General features: G+C 46.3%; 1 protein-coding gene across 3 annotated transcripts in view; it reads left to right on the forward strand.

The window, feature by feature from the left end:
• The first annotated feature begins 3,407 nt into the window (after positions 1–3,407).
• Positions 3,408–17,257, forward strand: part of LOC131260415 (serine/threonine-protein kinase Pak) — a 47,029-nt gene continuing 33,179 nt past the window's right edge. For all 3 annotated transcript variants that reach the window (XM_058262125.1, XM_058262128.1, XM_058262127.1), the window contains exons 1-2: positions 3,408–4,134; positions 5,398–5,552. In XM_058262125.1, coding sequence (XP_058118108.1) covers positions 3,990–4,134; positions 5,398–5,552 — 300 coding nt within the window. In that variant the 5' untranslated portion in view covers positions 3,408–3,989. The remainder of the gene's footprint in view (positions 4,135–5,397; positions 5,553–17,257) is intronic.

The raw sequence follows: 17,257 nt of genomic DNA on the forward strand, positions 1-17,257 counted from the left end.
CAAAGTCCACATGGCGGCTATATTCTCCCAAGAAAAGGACTAAGACGGACGGAACACGTGGGTCAAAGAGGGGAATGCAAGGGGAAAGTAAAACAAAATTTAAAGAGCGCTTCCGCCGCCGTTCGCTTGAAGAAACGCCTCAGAATTCCCGTCAGGATCGGATCGATTTTCACCAGGATTTACGAACCATAGCTCCTGGCCTGATTGCGACCGGTTTTCTCACGCCCAGCCCTCCGGTGGGCAGACGGCTGGATGGAGGTTAATTAACCAAACCCCCCTCACAAACGACAGTTTGAACTAATGAAAAACCAATGCTTCCCTTGCATCTTCGTTTGAGCATTCGACTGACTTTCCTCTGAGTGCGCTAATGAGACGGTGGCGATTTGTTTCCAAAGTTATTTAAAGCTTGGTTTGGACTTTTATGCAAGCATGACCATGACACCTGCTTGTAGAAAAATCACTTATGCACTTTTGTGGGAAGTATCTTGATAGGATGTGCTTTATGACTTAAACAAATTAATTTTGCTAGACAGCAGGAGTGATGAACGAGTGATTGCTCAAACCTCAATCCAATAAAGTTTCTTCAATATTATTCTTTCAATTACTTTCTACCCTTCCTGCACCTCGTTTTTCAGTGGACACCTTCCTTCCTCCATATGTGATGCAACCTTTTGCGAAACCATTGACTGGAGCTTTCCTATCTCTGACGTTGGTATTTCCAATGGCGCTGCAGCTGCTTAGACTTTATTTATCGGCCAGTGTAAACAGAAAGTATAAATCATCTGGCCAGTATCATCGCATCGATGACAGTAAATCGTCGAGTGTTATGACATTCGCTTTTCTTGTACGCGCACACTCTTTTCCGGCAACCCTTGTGTTAGCAGGCCCACATTCAGGCAAGGCTCAGGTGGAGGGCATTGGTTTTGTTTTCTAAACTTAACATAACAACAAACACATAAGCTTATCAATGAAAGTCTTAGGGTGATTGCAGTACGGTACATCCATCGGGCATGAATGGTGGAAGGTTCGAACCCTTGGATGGAAATTCTACTGGTCGGCTTCATAAAATGTGCAACATTTTGTTTCGATTACAAAATTGCATAGTTTCAATCTGCTTCCTTCACAAAGATCATTTGTTAATTGGGTTCTTTTAACAATCATCACTTCGATCAATTCAGGACTGACAACAGATCTGCTCACATTTTGAACCAGTACACAACGAGTTTCAAAGAAAGTATAAAGGAACCTTCAAACAAACAGATCCTCTTAGCAAAAAAACCATGCGAGTCTTTTTTTTTCTCCCTATTTCTCATACTCCGAACTGCTATCATCTTTCCCATCGCAGGAAAGATCAAACGAGGAGTTCCATTGATCTTGGGATCGTTGCATCTAGCAATGCTTTGCGGAAAGCATAACAAAAAAAAAAGAAAAGTTTCGAAAGAGATTGTAGCCATAACCTGGCCCCAAACAAACACATGTGCGGGGCACATGCGAGATTTAAGATGACAAATACGGCTGCTTTTCTTGCCCGTTCGATTACCTGCGCGTTTCGAAGCGGTTTCGCGTCGATTCTCCTGATCGCGGATAATGTAGCCCGTGCCCGAGTATCGATCGATCTGACTGGTAATGAGTTACCCCCTTTCTATCTTGGCAGATCATCTGTTGCTCTGTTGCATTTACCGGACAATGATGAATGATCGTTCGTGGTGTCCCGAACTCGGCAAAGAAGTGTAATGGCAAGCCGCGTTTGCGAAGTGTAGCGAAGACCGATGTTAGCATTCACTTTCCGTTCGGGAATTGACGTGGGCTTGATTAACGACTTAGGTGGAGAAATTTTACGGAAAGCTGAGTGAGTTTAAATAATATTCACAGTTTCCGTGCGAATTTAATTCATTTTCTCGTTCTCGTTTTCTTTCTTGAATTGTTAGTATTTTTGCAGGGCTTGCAAAATTTGTTTCATCCTGAGGCTCCTGGAAATGTTGATTCAAACCAGGGAACGCTAAGAGATATACACTAAGGCACACTTTCTGTGCCGTCAATTCTATCCCTCCTCCCTTTCAAGAGGGACGTGAGTTGCCTAGCCCTGGCCACCAACTTCCGTTCCGGCAGACGGCGGAAACGGTTCCCAAACTCACGTACGCCGGCCAATCGACTTCGTAGTCGCGATTTTTCTAAATAAAGAAAACCATCATCGTCGCGACTTCCCAAAGCCAAATCGATCGATTCTTGCTTCCAAACGTCGCGCGCGCACTCTCGTGTCTGTGTGTGTGTGTGTGTGCGTATACCATTCTACCATCTTTGGCCGTGGCCTTTTCAGGGCTTCTTTATTATTGTCCCGGTTTGCCGCGGGGCAAATATTCTACCGCCCGTTTCGTCTAACGCTTCCTCCGCGAGCAGAATATGAGAGTGTGTCATCGGTTTCTTCGCCCCACCGCTTCCTTGCCCCGTGTTGTCGGTCAGCACAGCACCGCAATGGCTTGCTAATATCATTACCTCCTTATTTGGGGCTGTGCGTGTTAATGGTTTCGACGTTTTCATCGGTGCGGAAGCACAATGGCTTCGAAGAGCAATGATGGCGCGCCGGAAGAGGAACCGTTTTGAGCGGAGTCATAACTGTCTACCGCCAAAGAGGCCGACCGTGAGCACGGGGGGGAGAAAGCACGCTACGAAATTACGGAAAATCCAACACAATTCGCACGCCTTTGACCTTCCACACGGGCCCCAAAACTTGATCGACTCAACGAGCAAATTGGATTGAATCATTTCGCTATTGCCTCGCGGTTGTTTCGTTCGGGTTTTCGCAGCCACTTTCACGGGCGTGTCATCCGGATTAATTTAGAATTGGATTGAAACTCTTTAAGTTGAAAGCAAGAGAAACCGAACTAATGAGTACAAAGCGCTCCAAAATTGATATTAATCGTGTTAGAGATTTCACACAAATACCTCAAACGACACTTGTCTAATTTACCTTTTTATTTCCTTTACTTTCAGGATCCGTCTCTGCTGTTACCATAAAAATGCAACCGGGAACTCTTGATCCTAAAACTAGCAAAACTATTTCGATCGATGTACGCGAAACCGGGAAAACATCTTGAACTCGCTCGAAGGATGCCCTTCCTTGTCGGTTCTGCTTTCATTATTTAATTCCCTTTTTCCTTGAATTGATTTTTACAGGTGCTACGATTAGGGTGTTTCGTGTGAATGAAAATCCTTTCCCGGTATCGCGTAAACCCTACCCTTCTCTGGCCCCGCAACTAGCCTCACGTGGTTTGTGGTCGTGAAATGTGAATGAAAAAAGGCGAGGCTGTCCAGCGTTCGCGAGAGAGAGAAGTGCGTTTACCGGTTTACAACTGTTTTACATTAATTTTTATCTCGCTCGTCTCGGATGTTTTTCCGCGAAAGAATCCCCGAAACCGATTTTCTTGCGTGTTGTTCTTTCGCTAGTGCGTGCAGTTTACGATGTTTTGTGCTCGTGTGTCCGTTTGAGTGGTCGGTTTCGTTTTGCATTTAGATGGGAAAATTAATGCTCTACAGTTGGTGTCGCCAGCGTGAAAAGTGAAGCTATATACGGAGTGTTGAAGAAAGGGTGTATTTAAAACGTGCCCGCATCTTGTCCTGCGGGCGATTAGGGGAACGGGCCGTGAAAAGTAGTCAGTGCACTGGTGTTTCTTCTTCTGTACCATTTCCCATCTGTGTTCTAAAAGTATCCAGCGAGAGCCAAAGAGGTGGTGGCATTAAGGGGTGGAAAAAGAACGCGGTATCAGTCTCCGTCGAATCGGAGTAAAAGCAAGCATCGAAGCGAATCAGGATCGCAAGTGCGCTGCTACTTTCTGCCAACGCGGAAAGCTCTCGTTCGCTGTCCACAAAATCACAACCCGGAAGGACTCACCCCCCTCACACCAACCTTGTCCAGCGTGGCCGACGACGACGACGACGTAAAGGTTGAGCACCGGCGCCTCTAACGCAGCACATCTAGCGCGGCCCGAACAATGTCCAGCGAAGAGGATAAACCGCCGGCACCGCCCGTCCGCCTGACGAGCAATCGGGGTGGTGGCGGCGGAGGCGGCGGAGGCACGGGAGGGAGCGACCGGATCGATGGGGTGGCCCCGGTCGATATGAAACCGTTGCCGAAAGGTAAGCATCAGCTGCAGGTGAAAATGGAGTAAAGGAAAGCGGCTGCCGTGTGCTCGGGAAAAGCAAAAGGGTCGTCAATTTTGTGGGAAAAGCACCGGACAAATAATGGATGATGATGATGGTGATGGTGGGAGACCACACTAACCACCGACCGGTAGACAGTAAGCAACCGTTTACTTGTCAAGACCGACCGTTATTTGTCAGGGTCGCTTCGGGTTCACGAGATTAGAGCGGATTTGATTACACAGTTTTTTGCTGGACAAATTGATTCTATTATTTTCCTTTTACTATTGGAGATATTTATTATTTAAATGACAATTTAGTACTAACTCTAACTGAAGGCACACTTTCGAAAACAATATGTTGCCGGTAGTGCTAAAATGGAGCACGTCCTGTAAACCACTTCTCCACGGCAATCCCTGGCTAAAAGGACGACCCATAATGCTGCTGGAGGATAAAGTATCTGATGACGCCATAGATATTGGCAAGAGCAAACCATCAGATCGATAGTTTTGTGGGCTACTTTCGCGTCAAATGGGACGGAAGGATCGCAGAAACTTGGCAGCAGTGCTTGAGAAAAGAGCGATTGGAGCCAACGCTAAAGGAAGTGCACAGTAGCGTTTTTTTTTTGTTTATTCCTGCTGACATTATTATACCAGAAAGAATAGTCATTGTATGTACGATACGAGGCAGGTAGGTGTCAGAGACATTTCCAATGAATTGCCAGCCATCTTTGCCTCTAACTCACCCATCATTGAAGAAGCTCATCAGATTCTATCTCTAACGCATCTGACTTTGTCTCTAATCTATTAGTTTTTGTCTCGTGTTCATCTGATTTTGTCTGTATCTAAAAAATTGGTTATTTCGAGCGATTGTTAATATGAAGATTATTTTTTGTACAAAGATTATTATATAAAGCTGCATACAATAAAGAAGATTTAGAGGTTGTTACAGTGTAATTATCTTGGAAAATCACAATTACCCTGTTTATTTTCATGTTTTCGGCAAAAGACAAAAGCTGATGAGTTAGAGACAAAGTCAGATGCGTTACAGACAATACGATTTGCTTTCGAGCTAATGTTTAGTGGTAAAGGCTGTATTTTGAGAGAATAAGCGAATAATATTTGATAGACATATGAAGCGCTATAATCGATCGACATGAAGTTGAACCGATTTATAGCCGATTCTTTTCCCGCTAGTTCAATTGATAAACTAATTTCTTACATCTTGCTTTCTCCCCACCCCTCCTCTTCCCCTCCGCAGAACCGGACGATGCCGATCGGAAGAAGAAAACGCTCAAGAACAAAATCAAGGTCTCGAAGGGACCGCACAACGACTCCAAGCCGAATATATCCTATCCGACCAACTTCGAGCACACGGTGCACGTGGGCTTCGATGCCGTGACCGGCGAATTTACGGTAAGTGTGCGTGTGTGTGTACGCGCGATTATATCCCCGAGGCCCCCCGCAATCAATCTACGGGTGCGGGGGAAATTTATTATTTTAAATTTTATTTAGAAAATCAACGATCCAACTGCAGCACGATGTGAGGCCTGCCCTCCGAAGAAGGGGTGATGTGAAGGTTTTCCCAATGATTTTCGTCGAAATAAATTAACGCCAACCGCACCAACATCGCCTCCCGGAAGGGGGAGGGGGTAATGGGAATCGTCTTCGGGGATGAAAGTGTTTAGAATTTGACTATGAAAGTGAGAGGCTTTATGGACAAGGCAATATTGCGTTACGTTCCACGTGGGGGACGCGCGCGACTGGGGAAGCGGAAGGCCGCCACGGGTTGTTTATGTTGTTTAAAACGAAACGATGCCGAGATATGGACAGCTGGTGGTGGCGTCGTGCAATGCGAAACCCATCCCCGAACCACCATCATCCGCGTCACCCGAACCCGTGTCCAAAGAAAATACGGCGTAGAGCAATAAACGTGCGCGCGGAACTTCACTTTCACTGGAACTGGGATTGGATCGGTTTCGGGGTGGTCAAACGTTTTGGCAACACATTTTTTTGAGTGGCTTTGTAATGGCCGGTGAGCAACCCACCAACGATCACATCGGATCTTTAGAGAAACCAAAACGACCGACGCGCACATTATTAGTTAATGAAAGTGAGGCGAAACGGGGAAAAGCGGTGGGTGAAAAATGGGTGAAAAATGGCGATCGGCGTTGTTCCCTTTAAACTGCGATTAAATTTCGTTTTGCCTTTTTACCTATTTTCGAAACATACGTACAGTTTGCTCTCGAGAGCGGTCACTTCCAACAGCGCCAAGAGAGACAACAAGGGTTCCTCGCGAAAGGAACCGCAATCTTTAATGCAATGCATTTTTTTTGTTTCGCTTTTGCTTCGCTTTTCCTGCCCTCTCACTACCGCACATTGTTAAAGTATTCGCTCCGTTTTTTTTTGGTTTTTGCTTGCGTCGTTTCGCATTTATCTTTTAGTGGTGGCCGAACGTGCGTCACGTCACGCCGGAACAATTTATGGCTGAGCCGGGTCCGGCATCCAGTTTGCAAAACTGCCCAAAACAAAACGTTGCCCTTATGAGATAACATAACAAGGCTTCGTGGTGGGATTTGGGTTTTTTGCTTTTTCTCGTCGATACGGTACCCCCCCAAAGCCGAGATAAACAATCGCGTGTGGGTGAGTAACGCGAAATTGATTCCGTGTACTATTTTGGTAACAATAGAAAACACAAAAATGGGAAAGAAAGGTCCTCTCCGTGGTGAGGGTTGATGAAGGAATATGTAATCAAATGCATTCCTTAGTGAATATGCTGCGAAACATGCGTGTTCTCTACAACCCGTGACGAAAAGGAGTGAACAATGATTTTATGATATAGTTCCGAACGGTTCCCTAGTGGAGGTCCTTTCTGATACCAGAGATTTTTTGGGGTAGTGGACAACTTTATGGAAAGCGCCAGTTCACGTTCGTGCTCACGAACCGCCACTCCTCGTCGGTGGACATTTTATAACCGATAGAGTTCGAGTTTGAAAGCGAAAGCAAGCGCAAGGAAGCGGAATGTTCGGAGGTTCTGGTTGCATTTTTGCACCGTGTTGACGATTGATTGATTTATCACGACACCGGTCCCAACATCACGTTCCCGGACCACGAATTCCGCTGTCCAGTTTCACTATGTTTTCCCCCTCTTTGACGGAGAGATCTAGTCCTTGGCAACGCTGGCAAACCGCTTTGCAAGAGGGGGAACCCTCACGAACCGTCCCTAAATGGGGTGATTTATCGGAAGGTGCGGGATAATGGTGCGAAAAAAGCACACCTCGACCAAAATTTGGCATCGTCGGTTGCTCGTTTGCTGTAGTTGTTGTGTGTTACGTAGTGGAATGCGCACAATTTGTGTTTGCTTCGGGAGCGTGCGAACTCCTGATTATGCGGGATAATGAACTGCGACTCGATGGATGGTTGGCTATAAATTGGACGTGGTATGCACGAAACCATGCCAACATATTCCGCGATTGCAATGTGCCGAAGTCAAGGCCTGGTTTAAAAAAAACGAAAACAGAATGAATTTCAATTTCGTAGGGCCTAAAAGTACTCATCGTTTCATCTAAAAGATGTGTCGCTTTTCCCGGCGAAAAGAACAAGTTTGGATTTAAAGATATCGTTTCTAGACTTCAATTATGAATGTCTTAAGATATTATTTTGATTGTCTGAAATCCTAGTATTTTTACTGTTTTTTACCATGTTTTGCTGCAATTACTTGCAATGAGTATAAGTACAAGAGAAATCTTCTCTGTAATGATTGAAGTTCATCTCTTTGAAATCTTGGAGCTAACACGAGCTTTTTTTTATTCCAACGACCATTTTTGTTGGCACACCTCCTTAATCGACTGCAATGCTACAGTTGGAAACGATGTCGAAACCGCTTACGCCTCCCTTGTCGATCGGCCATTAGCGTACGGATTCCTAGGGCAGAACGGCGCGGGTGAGGCGAAATACTGCCTTATGCTATCCACACTGCGTTGAGCAACGAATTTGCGAACGGAGTTCCACGCCGAAGCAGCAAAATGTGGTTTTTCCTGTTTCTCCGCGCTGGTGCCTTAAGGTTCGGCGCATTCGATTCGATGATAACGATCTCGATACGAAGTTGCGCGCGGACATTTCCGACCGCTTCGGTGCACTCTGAACCCGGCTTGTTTGTTGGCTCTCAGTTAACTCTATTCGTTGGTATCAGATTGAACGTTCAACTTGTCGCTGTAAATGAGACTTTGAAGTTCGTTCGTTCTCCCAGCCGCGTACCGGGTTATATTTATCGCATTTCATTACCCTATGGAACAAATTGTCCCGGTGTTTGTCGAGAAGTTGAACTAAGAAGTAGCTTATTAATCGCTGGTTTTATCTACCTTGGCTTACGGACGGACTTTGGAATTTTCACAGCTGCTTTATATTACATTCAATGTTGCTCAATTTCTTCCCTTTTGTTGATGGCAACCCAAGATGCTGTTGCAAATGCAATTTTAATTGCTTTTTGCCACGCGCATGAGTCCACTTTCGTCCTTCATGTTTAAAAGTTTTTGGAAAACAAGGGCTGGCAATAAACTTATAGTTTTCTTTTTAAACCCCAAATTGTGAAATAAAGACATTTTTCATGTCATTTGACATTCTTACTAACGGAAACATCCTTCTGAATTGCATGGTCCTACCTGGTTTCCATATCCCATTACTTCCAGAATAAATGGAGCACATTTTCCTCCATTGCTCATGGAGGGAAGAAAAGTATAGAAATAATCGTAACCGTTAACTGCCAGCAACATTGTGTCGAAACCACAATTCCGCTGCATTGACCCGGTGTACCAGTATGTTATTCGTTTCCTTTCCCAACACTTCTCCTTGCGGCACGTGGCGTGTGTATATCCCTTGGACTCGGTGAACTGCCTTTTTCCATGCTATTACTACTACTACTGCTGCTTGTGGTTGGTCCCATTGGAGACTCGTGTTTCGGAAATAAAACTCGATCCGTTGTACGTGGTACACTGGAAAGGACGACAACGTGCCTCGCTGTGTACCTACACGGCCTTCATAATAATTTCATGCCAACCCCCTGCCTTCGGGATACCACCACACCGAACGAAGTCGAACCGTTCCCCAGTGCGACGAAGAAGTTTCCGATTTTGAGCGCTTTTCGATTGCATCGCTCCCAAACCTCTCTATCTCCCTCTCTCCCTCGGCGTGTATGCAACATGTGAGCTTGTGTTGATGCACCTGGGAAAGGCGTATGCACAGCAGCAAAACCGCAGCATCCCTCAGTGGTCCCTGCACGTCGCCGCGATTGCATCGGAATCAGTGCACACTTGGGAGTCATCAGTAGCCATTTAACCCCCATTGCACCAAACCATCCTCCTTACAACCACCCTCCGGCGTTCGTTTCAGCGATGGAACATGATGCTGTTTTAGGTGCTAATTAAGTTGTTTGTTAAAGAGAGATACTTTCAGCAGCACGTCCGCTTCCTTCCGCGGCGGTCGGTGTGAGCACCTGTGTGTAGAGTCGCGAGCCGAACTCCCGCCGAGAAGTTGATGTTGAAATCTACACTCGCGTGGTTTGCGATTGTGCAACAGAGGAATCCTCGAGCTACCGCTGGTGCACTTGGCGTACAGCGATCCGGGCGTTTGCCAGGGTAATTTAATGCAGCATCCAGAGTTTGCCCTTACGCCCGGCAGAAAATGACAGTGACATTTGAATCACCCTCACGTCTCTAGCAAATTAGCTTTAATTGCCTTCGTATGAGGATCATTTAGGATACTGTTACGAGGTGTGCAGTCCGTGTGAGCAGGTGAAGCGGTTCCAGGAACGCCACTCGGTTGGTCAATAAATTGTCCAACTCCAAGTCTAACAGCGTGAGTCATCTGCACGCCAACACGTATGATTATACTGGTCGAGATCAGCAAACAATAAGTATTTGGTCAGGAAGGGGGTTAAACCCCACCCCCCCTGGGTGGAGTCGACTTTGTCAAACTATATTTAAGTGCTACCCTTTCCTTTTTTATTGGCGGTTGAATGGCGTGTAATTAATTTAAGCTCCAATCATAAATCGTTCCGCAAACTTTTACCGACCGCAGACGGACCTTTTTGTTCCGGATTTGCCCATTTATTTTGCCTTGGCTGTCCCGCTGTGACCCGAAACGTGATAGAAGGGTATTTATTTAAACAGTTGCTGCGAAGGGACTGGCACCTGATGATTTTTATATTGCAATCCGTGACGCAGAGATCCTGGCAAGGATTTACAATTTTTGGTATTTTATGGGAAGAGACATACGAAAAGGGATAGCGAAAAACCGTATAACCATCATGGAAATGGGCAGGAAATTATACCGGTGGCTTTTTTTTTTTGACACAGGAAATTACATTCGAACGTAAACGAAGTCCTGACGATGATGTGTAAATTAGTGTTCTAACTAACAGACTGTGTTTCAACCCCTTTTTTCACCTAAAAAAAAAAGAGTGGAAATCAATGCCGTAAAGGTAAGCGAAGTGGATCTGCAGCTACACGAAAATCCACCCAAGCTAAGTCAATTAAAAATGGTAATAAACATTAATTGTGGCACTCAGGTATAGGAGAGTGTGTGTAGCTGTTTGGTTAATCGACCGCTTAACCAGAGCCGACACATTGTAGCTGTCCCAGTTGGATGATCTCGATGTGACAGTTTGGTTAATTTGGTCAATCCATCTCGATCAGCCCCCCTTTCGGGCTTCCTCTGCCTCGTGCTCCCTTTTTCGTCCGAAATCCAGCCTTTCGGGAGGAAAAAAGAAGAGACCTTTTCGGTTCGAAACCCGAGGTGTCGTGCAGACAACCCATACCAGCCAGTGTGTCCCCTTTGGTTCGCTTGTCACTTCGGTGTGTTAGGTCTAAAAATAAACTTCACACTTCCACCCAAACCACCCACCTCATACACACATTTCAGACGGCTCCGGCTTGGAGTCTGAACCCATACTAACCACGTCGGTCGGTGTATAGCCAACGGAAAACTCGACGAAGGCGGAAGGAAAGCGAAAAATAACCCAGGTTTGTGTGAGGAAAATCTCCCGCTCGACCAGCTAGCCGAAGGTACCGGTCTGCGATCCCGCCCACGCTTTCGATTCATTCATTCATTCATTCAGTTTCTTCGCTGGTTGGTGCCTTCGGATGATGGGATGATCATCTCCCAGCTTCCGACTGTTGAGTCGCAAGTATGTCGCAGTCGGCTTCCCCGGTAATGGAGTGGCTTGTTGTCTCCACTGTCATTTCGGGTGTCAAGTGTCACACAAGCGGGAATTTCATAGTGCTACAAATATTTTTCATCTTGATTCATGGTGAACAATATTATATTTGGCCATAAAAATGGAAGAAATATCCTAAACAATGATTTTTATAAGTAAAAAGTACTAAATTTTTATGAACCAAACGTTGAAAATATTCAACTCAACATATACAATAGCCCAAAATTTCTTTCCCGTCGAGGAATTCAATCAAAGATTCTCCTCCAAACACCTTCCATAAGATAACATCACTAAGACCCGCTTGACCCAAAGGCCTGATCGACAGGGGGCGACTTCTCTTTGGGTGTGGGGCGACATTCCGGATATCGGTAAAATCTCCCCCTCGTGGAACGTCCCTTCCCTTCAGGTGACCCACTTGCCCTCCGGAGAACGTCCCTCTTTAAGGCTTGAACTTTAGCTTCCAAATGGACTGAGGTGTATCAAAAGCGACAAGTTATTTTTTAATCTAACCACGAGAAGAGTGAAAAGGGTACGCAAACGTTAAACTTTCCATGCCCAATCGTTGTCTACCGTTGGTGTACGGTGCTTCTCTTGGTGCGGTGGTGGTAGTCACAGCTTTTCCTCTAATATGTGCGCGGTGCTTCCTCGAAAGAAATGAGACCCTTAGGCTCAAGAAAGGTTGGGTATCATCGAACATCGGGCAAGTCGAACGCCCACGAGGGGCGCTGCTCTAGACGGTGGATCCAAAGGTGGATCTATAAACGTTCAACGACAACAACAACAACAACGTTTTATCTTCAACCATTTCTCCACGGTTCATCCAAATGCCAAAAACGGACCTGGGGCTGAGCGCCATTAATCGGCGATGGCAGCGGATCAAAGAAAGTAAATAACTCATCCCCGGACCGGGTCAAACCCCCATCGCCCGGCCTCGCTATGGAGGTGGTTGTTCAGGAATTAGGGGCACAATATTTCATCTAATGAATGCGTTTTCGATAAACTCGCGCGCTCAGAGTGCGCGCCTTCTGCTATTTCCGTCTTTTGTCCGTCGCTTTTACTAATCTCAATGATTTAGCCTTTCCGTTCACAGGCTGGATTCGGTGATTTCCAGCTGGGTGGAAAGTATACTTTTCCGAACCACTATGTACCACTTTCTTAGGCTAATAAAAATTGTTTTGGAAGGCATGTCCAATGCGATTACTCACGATGGCAGGATGAGATTTGCATCGTTTTATGAACATTTTGTTTCTTTTTTTTTTTGTAATTAGAATGTTCGAAAAATAAATCTTCAAAGCCATTTCTAAGCAGTTTCAAGCTTCGAAATGTTACCCTTAATGGGTAGCACTAAATTTCTTCCAAATGAAAACATCCCCCAGCTCTCGAATGCCCTCGTAATGTTTCGTTTATGGGGGTTTTTCCTCGAGAACTTGCTTCTGCTGGCTGGCTGGCGAGCCGTTCGAAGGCCCTTTTTATAAGATGCAACATATCCTCTCCACGCGAAGACGGAAGCAAAGCGTACCACCTTAAAGGCGATAAAGGTGATCTTAAGCACCACGCGGGCGCATGATTGAGGAGCATCATTATTATCTGCCGCCCATGACGCTGTCACGATCGTCCGGCCCGGAAAATGTTCCCTCCCCGCCGATATCTTCTCGGGATAAAATCGGCCTCGGTCCAACTTCCGTTCTTTGGGTTGCATTTTTATGTGTTGCTCCCTCGTACTCATGTGGAGAAAAAGGAACTATCCATAAAACAGACAACCCATCACCGGGCTCTGAAGATTGTCTTGGTATGCTATTCTCCAGCGTTCTTGTTCTTGTTGGTCGTAGAATAATGTCGCCGAAATGCCAGCAACACGGAGGAACCAAGTTTGCGGCAGATATTTGAACCGAAGAAAGCAGAATATAATGTTGTCTTCTTGAGAAAGTGGTGCCCAGGGTAGAAGGGAGGGAAAACCGTGCGTGACAGGCTGGCTATTATTTTTATGGAAAGCAAGTAAACGCGAACAATTTCCTGTTCTGTCGCCCTTTGCCACCGTCTCGTGAAAAGTATTGAAGAAAAACATTACGGCGCGACGAGCTTTCTTCACCCGTCGACACCGCCGAGACGAATGCGCCAAACGCTGCGCAAACGTAATAAAATTAGAACGTCGGTGTTAAATCATCGCAACTCGTCAACCATCGGCCCCGCACGGCTCACACCATCCTCCCTTCCAGACGAAAATCCCCACCCTCCAAGAACCGCTTAATTTTCTTCACACACACTTGATTTTCTTCCCCAAGAAGTTCTCCCCCGAGACACCCCTTTTCGTGGGGTGCCTGTCTTCGTGCCGGGACGCGGGGAAAAGTTTTATGGAAGTAATGGTTTATTAAAAACGTTTCGCTCGCGGCTGTTAAAAACTGTCCGGCGCTGAGAAAAAGCGTACGGCTGCCGAATCTTGTTGGCGAAGGAAATGCGTGAGAAAAATGCGCTTCTTTCTTTGCCATACCCACCGCTCCCGTTCACCATTGTTTGTCGTTTGTGGTGGCTGGTGAAATGGGCGGTTGGGAGAAAGTGTGTACACTTTGCACTGTAACCAAGCGTCTCCGACCGAGCGCGGCCTTCCGAAGGTCAATGAAGAACGATTTTTACGATTTTATTACACGCACTTCGCTTGGGCACTTCACACCCGGCATCGTTCGCCTTCCCGCCGACAAATTCGTGTTGGTACAACTTGAGCAGGATGTACACACACAGGCACAAACACACCTTAGGAAAGACACACGATGACACACAGGACGTCTGTTGTCCCATGCGCCACGGAAAAACGCTCCCGTCTCCGGGCTGCTTGTTCTAACGTTTACGATCCACGATTTTACGAGCCCGGCTGTAGAGCGACACTCCCGCCTGCATTCCTTTCCACGAGGGTGCTGAGGACGACTTGGTGGAGAGGAAAGTTGCACGCACGCACGAACGCACACACGCTGGTGTCATAAATTATGACTCCAAGAATATTTATCCAGCTTCTCGTGCTGGGTTCAGCTCTTGCGAGCATTGACATAGGCAGCGGAGAAAATTTAATTGGAAAATTACGCACACCATACGTGTGACGGCGCGGGTCGTGAAGTATGGTTTCTTTCTTCTCATCGGGCAGAAGAAAATTCTAAGTAATTTTAAAGAAGGTGATATTTTTACTGCACGACTTTCGTAGCACTTGTGAACAAATTAAACCTATTGCAAAGAAACATAGCGTTCGCATGTTTATGTTTGCTTGCACGTGATTGTCTCATTATGTTTTCCCTAACGATCACAAGTAGTTATCCACCATGTAGTTTGATTCCCCCCCCTATACTTTTCCACTCAATAGTAATCAAATCAAACGAACGATTTCTTTGGCCCGAAATTGCACAACTCTGGCATTCAATTATTCCATGTTTTTTCTCCGCATGGTGCGTAATCCCTGTGTAAACTCGACAGCGAACACAAACGTTCGGTCGATAACTTCAAGCGCCTCTCCATTCGTCCGTGCGTGCGTGCGTGCGAATTTTCCTCCCGCCGGTTGGCGCTGCTGGAAAATGAATAAATTAACGTCAAGTTCGGAGAGGTGGCAGCCAAAAACACACAACCGTCCATCCGGAGGTCACCGGAAGTGAGGCTTCGCATTTTCGTTAGTTGGAGGAAACGAACGCAAAAAAAAGAAAACGATGCACCCAGCATCATCCTCCCGGGAAAACTCACCAAACCAGCGGCCCCTCACCTCCCGCCAATTTCTCCTTTGCAGTGCGTCACTTGTTTTCGACATCTTTAACAATAAAAACCACAAGAATACAGTTTTCCAACTGCTGCCGCCTCCACCCCCTCCTACTGCCCCCCCAGTGGAGCACTATCGGGCATGAATTAAAGATGAGATGAAAATAGAACCAGAATGTGTGTGTGTGTGGATGTTCGCCTATGTTTTCGGTCATGGCCGGATCGTCCGGCGCGTGTGTTTTTCAGACGAAAAAGAACTAGAAAGAAAATCGACACTAACGCCAGGATCCACCGGGACTCTAGCTCCCCCTCCCTCCCTCTCGCTCCACTTCACGGTGATTGAAGTGTGGAGAAGTATATTTCGGAACGATGTTTCCCGCGGATGTGCCACACACATTTATCGGAGGATGAAAAGAAGAACCACACACACTGGTGGAAGGAGGCTGGCCATAGCAGCGCGGGGAGCTTTGGGGAAACACGGAACGGAACTGGGGAGAGACTTCATCGTCACACTTCATTTAGCGAATGTGGTTGAAACCATTTACGGTGGATTGCCATTCCGACCGCGGTGTGGAAAATGATGCGGCCGGGGTTTGAATGGAAGTGTGCCGCTGTCAGTGCAGTTCAAAGACCTTCCTTCCTCCTGCACAACACCCCTCCATGTGCGATGCTTCCGTGCGGCCTCTGGAACCGAAGGATGGAAAATTCATCCAAAAGGATACCACCACACGTTCGGTTGTAGAACTGGGTAGGGGGAAAACCCCGAAGCAAACCCGATTCGAGATTAACCATATTCAAGGTTAGTCAGGATGGATATTCCCCGTTTACCCACTCCTCCCTCTCTTACCCTTTCTCACCCCACCGAGCAAACATATTCATACAAAGAGAGCGTGCTGGAGCTGTTGTAGAATTCGGTAGCTGTGTTTCGCCATTCGCTAGTTGGTCTCCGCTGCCTCGAAGGTTTTATCATTTTATTTTTGTTACCCAAACTCATCAGCCATCCATCCGGCCACGGGTGTGGTAGTCGGGGTCGGAAAATGCCCGGTGAGGCGCGGCATACATCATCAGCAAACGCTGCTGCAGCCCGCTGTCTAACGATTTCAATTAGAAGAATGTTATGGGAAAATGTTTTGCCGCAATGTGCTGCTCGGGTAAAAGTCAAGGGAAAAGGTTCATCCTACTACACGCGCTTGGCCCAGCGTTGTGTATGTTTGTGAAACGTGCCTCGAGGCTATTGGAAAATTTGGAACAAAATTAGCTTTCGTCGGATGGAGGATGTGAGAATCCTTTCAACGAAAAAAATCCACCATTGACGCAAGGGTCGGAATAGCTGGTTTGTGATGAATTATAAAAAAAAAAACTTGAAGAACAAAAATGCTGTAAGTGTTGAAAATGTTAAACGCTGAGATTGCTTTAAAATCTCGCTTTAAAACGGTAAATATGCTAACAAACAACCTGAAAATATTGTTAATGTAACTAACAATATATTATTGTACAATTTCTTGAGTCTGTTTGAAAAACAATGGTTAAAGGGGATTTTCCATTTGTATTTTTGTAAGTACCCGACTGTACCTAGGATTTGGGTCGAAAAAACAACGATAAGAATTCCCCATGTTCTCATGGCGAAAGCAGGAAAGGGCTGCGACGAGGGTCTACCATAATCTATTCATTAACGCTATCAGCAGTTTTCCATTTTCCACTCACGTGCCGTCATTACCTGTGCCCGGGGGGCGGGGGTGGTGGCGGGTTGTGGCAATGTGTGGATGTGCACGTGTGTGTGCTACCTTTGCCATCAAGTCTTGCCCCGATCCTCACGCCTTTCCTCGCCGCAAAAGTTCGGTAAGCACTCGCACTGCAAACGGCGAACTTCTACACCTGCACGTGGAAGAAAAGGCTTGCTGTTTTCCTTTTGCTTTCCTTATTTTAGAAACTGCCTGCCAAACCGCATCACATTCGCACGTGGCTGAAAAGAGGGACGGGAGGGTAATAATAGAAAATAAAACAATACAGAACGCACACATAATACACATACACACACGTGTGGAGCAGCAAACACATTGGCAAGCTTTAAAATAGAACAGACCACGTTGAATCAGGACCATAAACGGGTGAGGATTCAACGGGGGGGACTGGGGACTTTCAACAACTCCTTTCAGCCACATTTCCTTTTTCTGGTGGG

This window comes from Anopheles coustani, chromosome 3 (genome assembly GCF_943734705.1).
Source record: "Anopheles coustani chromosome 3, idAnoCousDA_361_x.2, whole genome shotgun sequence".
Lineage (NCBI taxonomy): Eukaryota > Metazoa > Arthropoda > Insecta > Diptera > Culicidae > Anopheles > Anopheles coustani.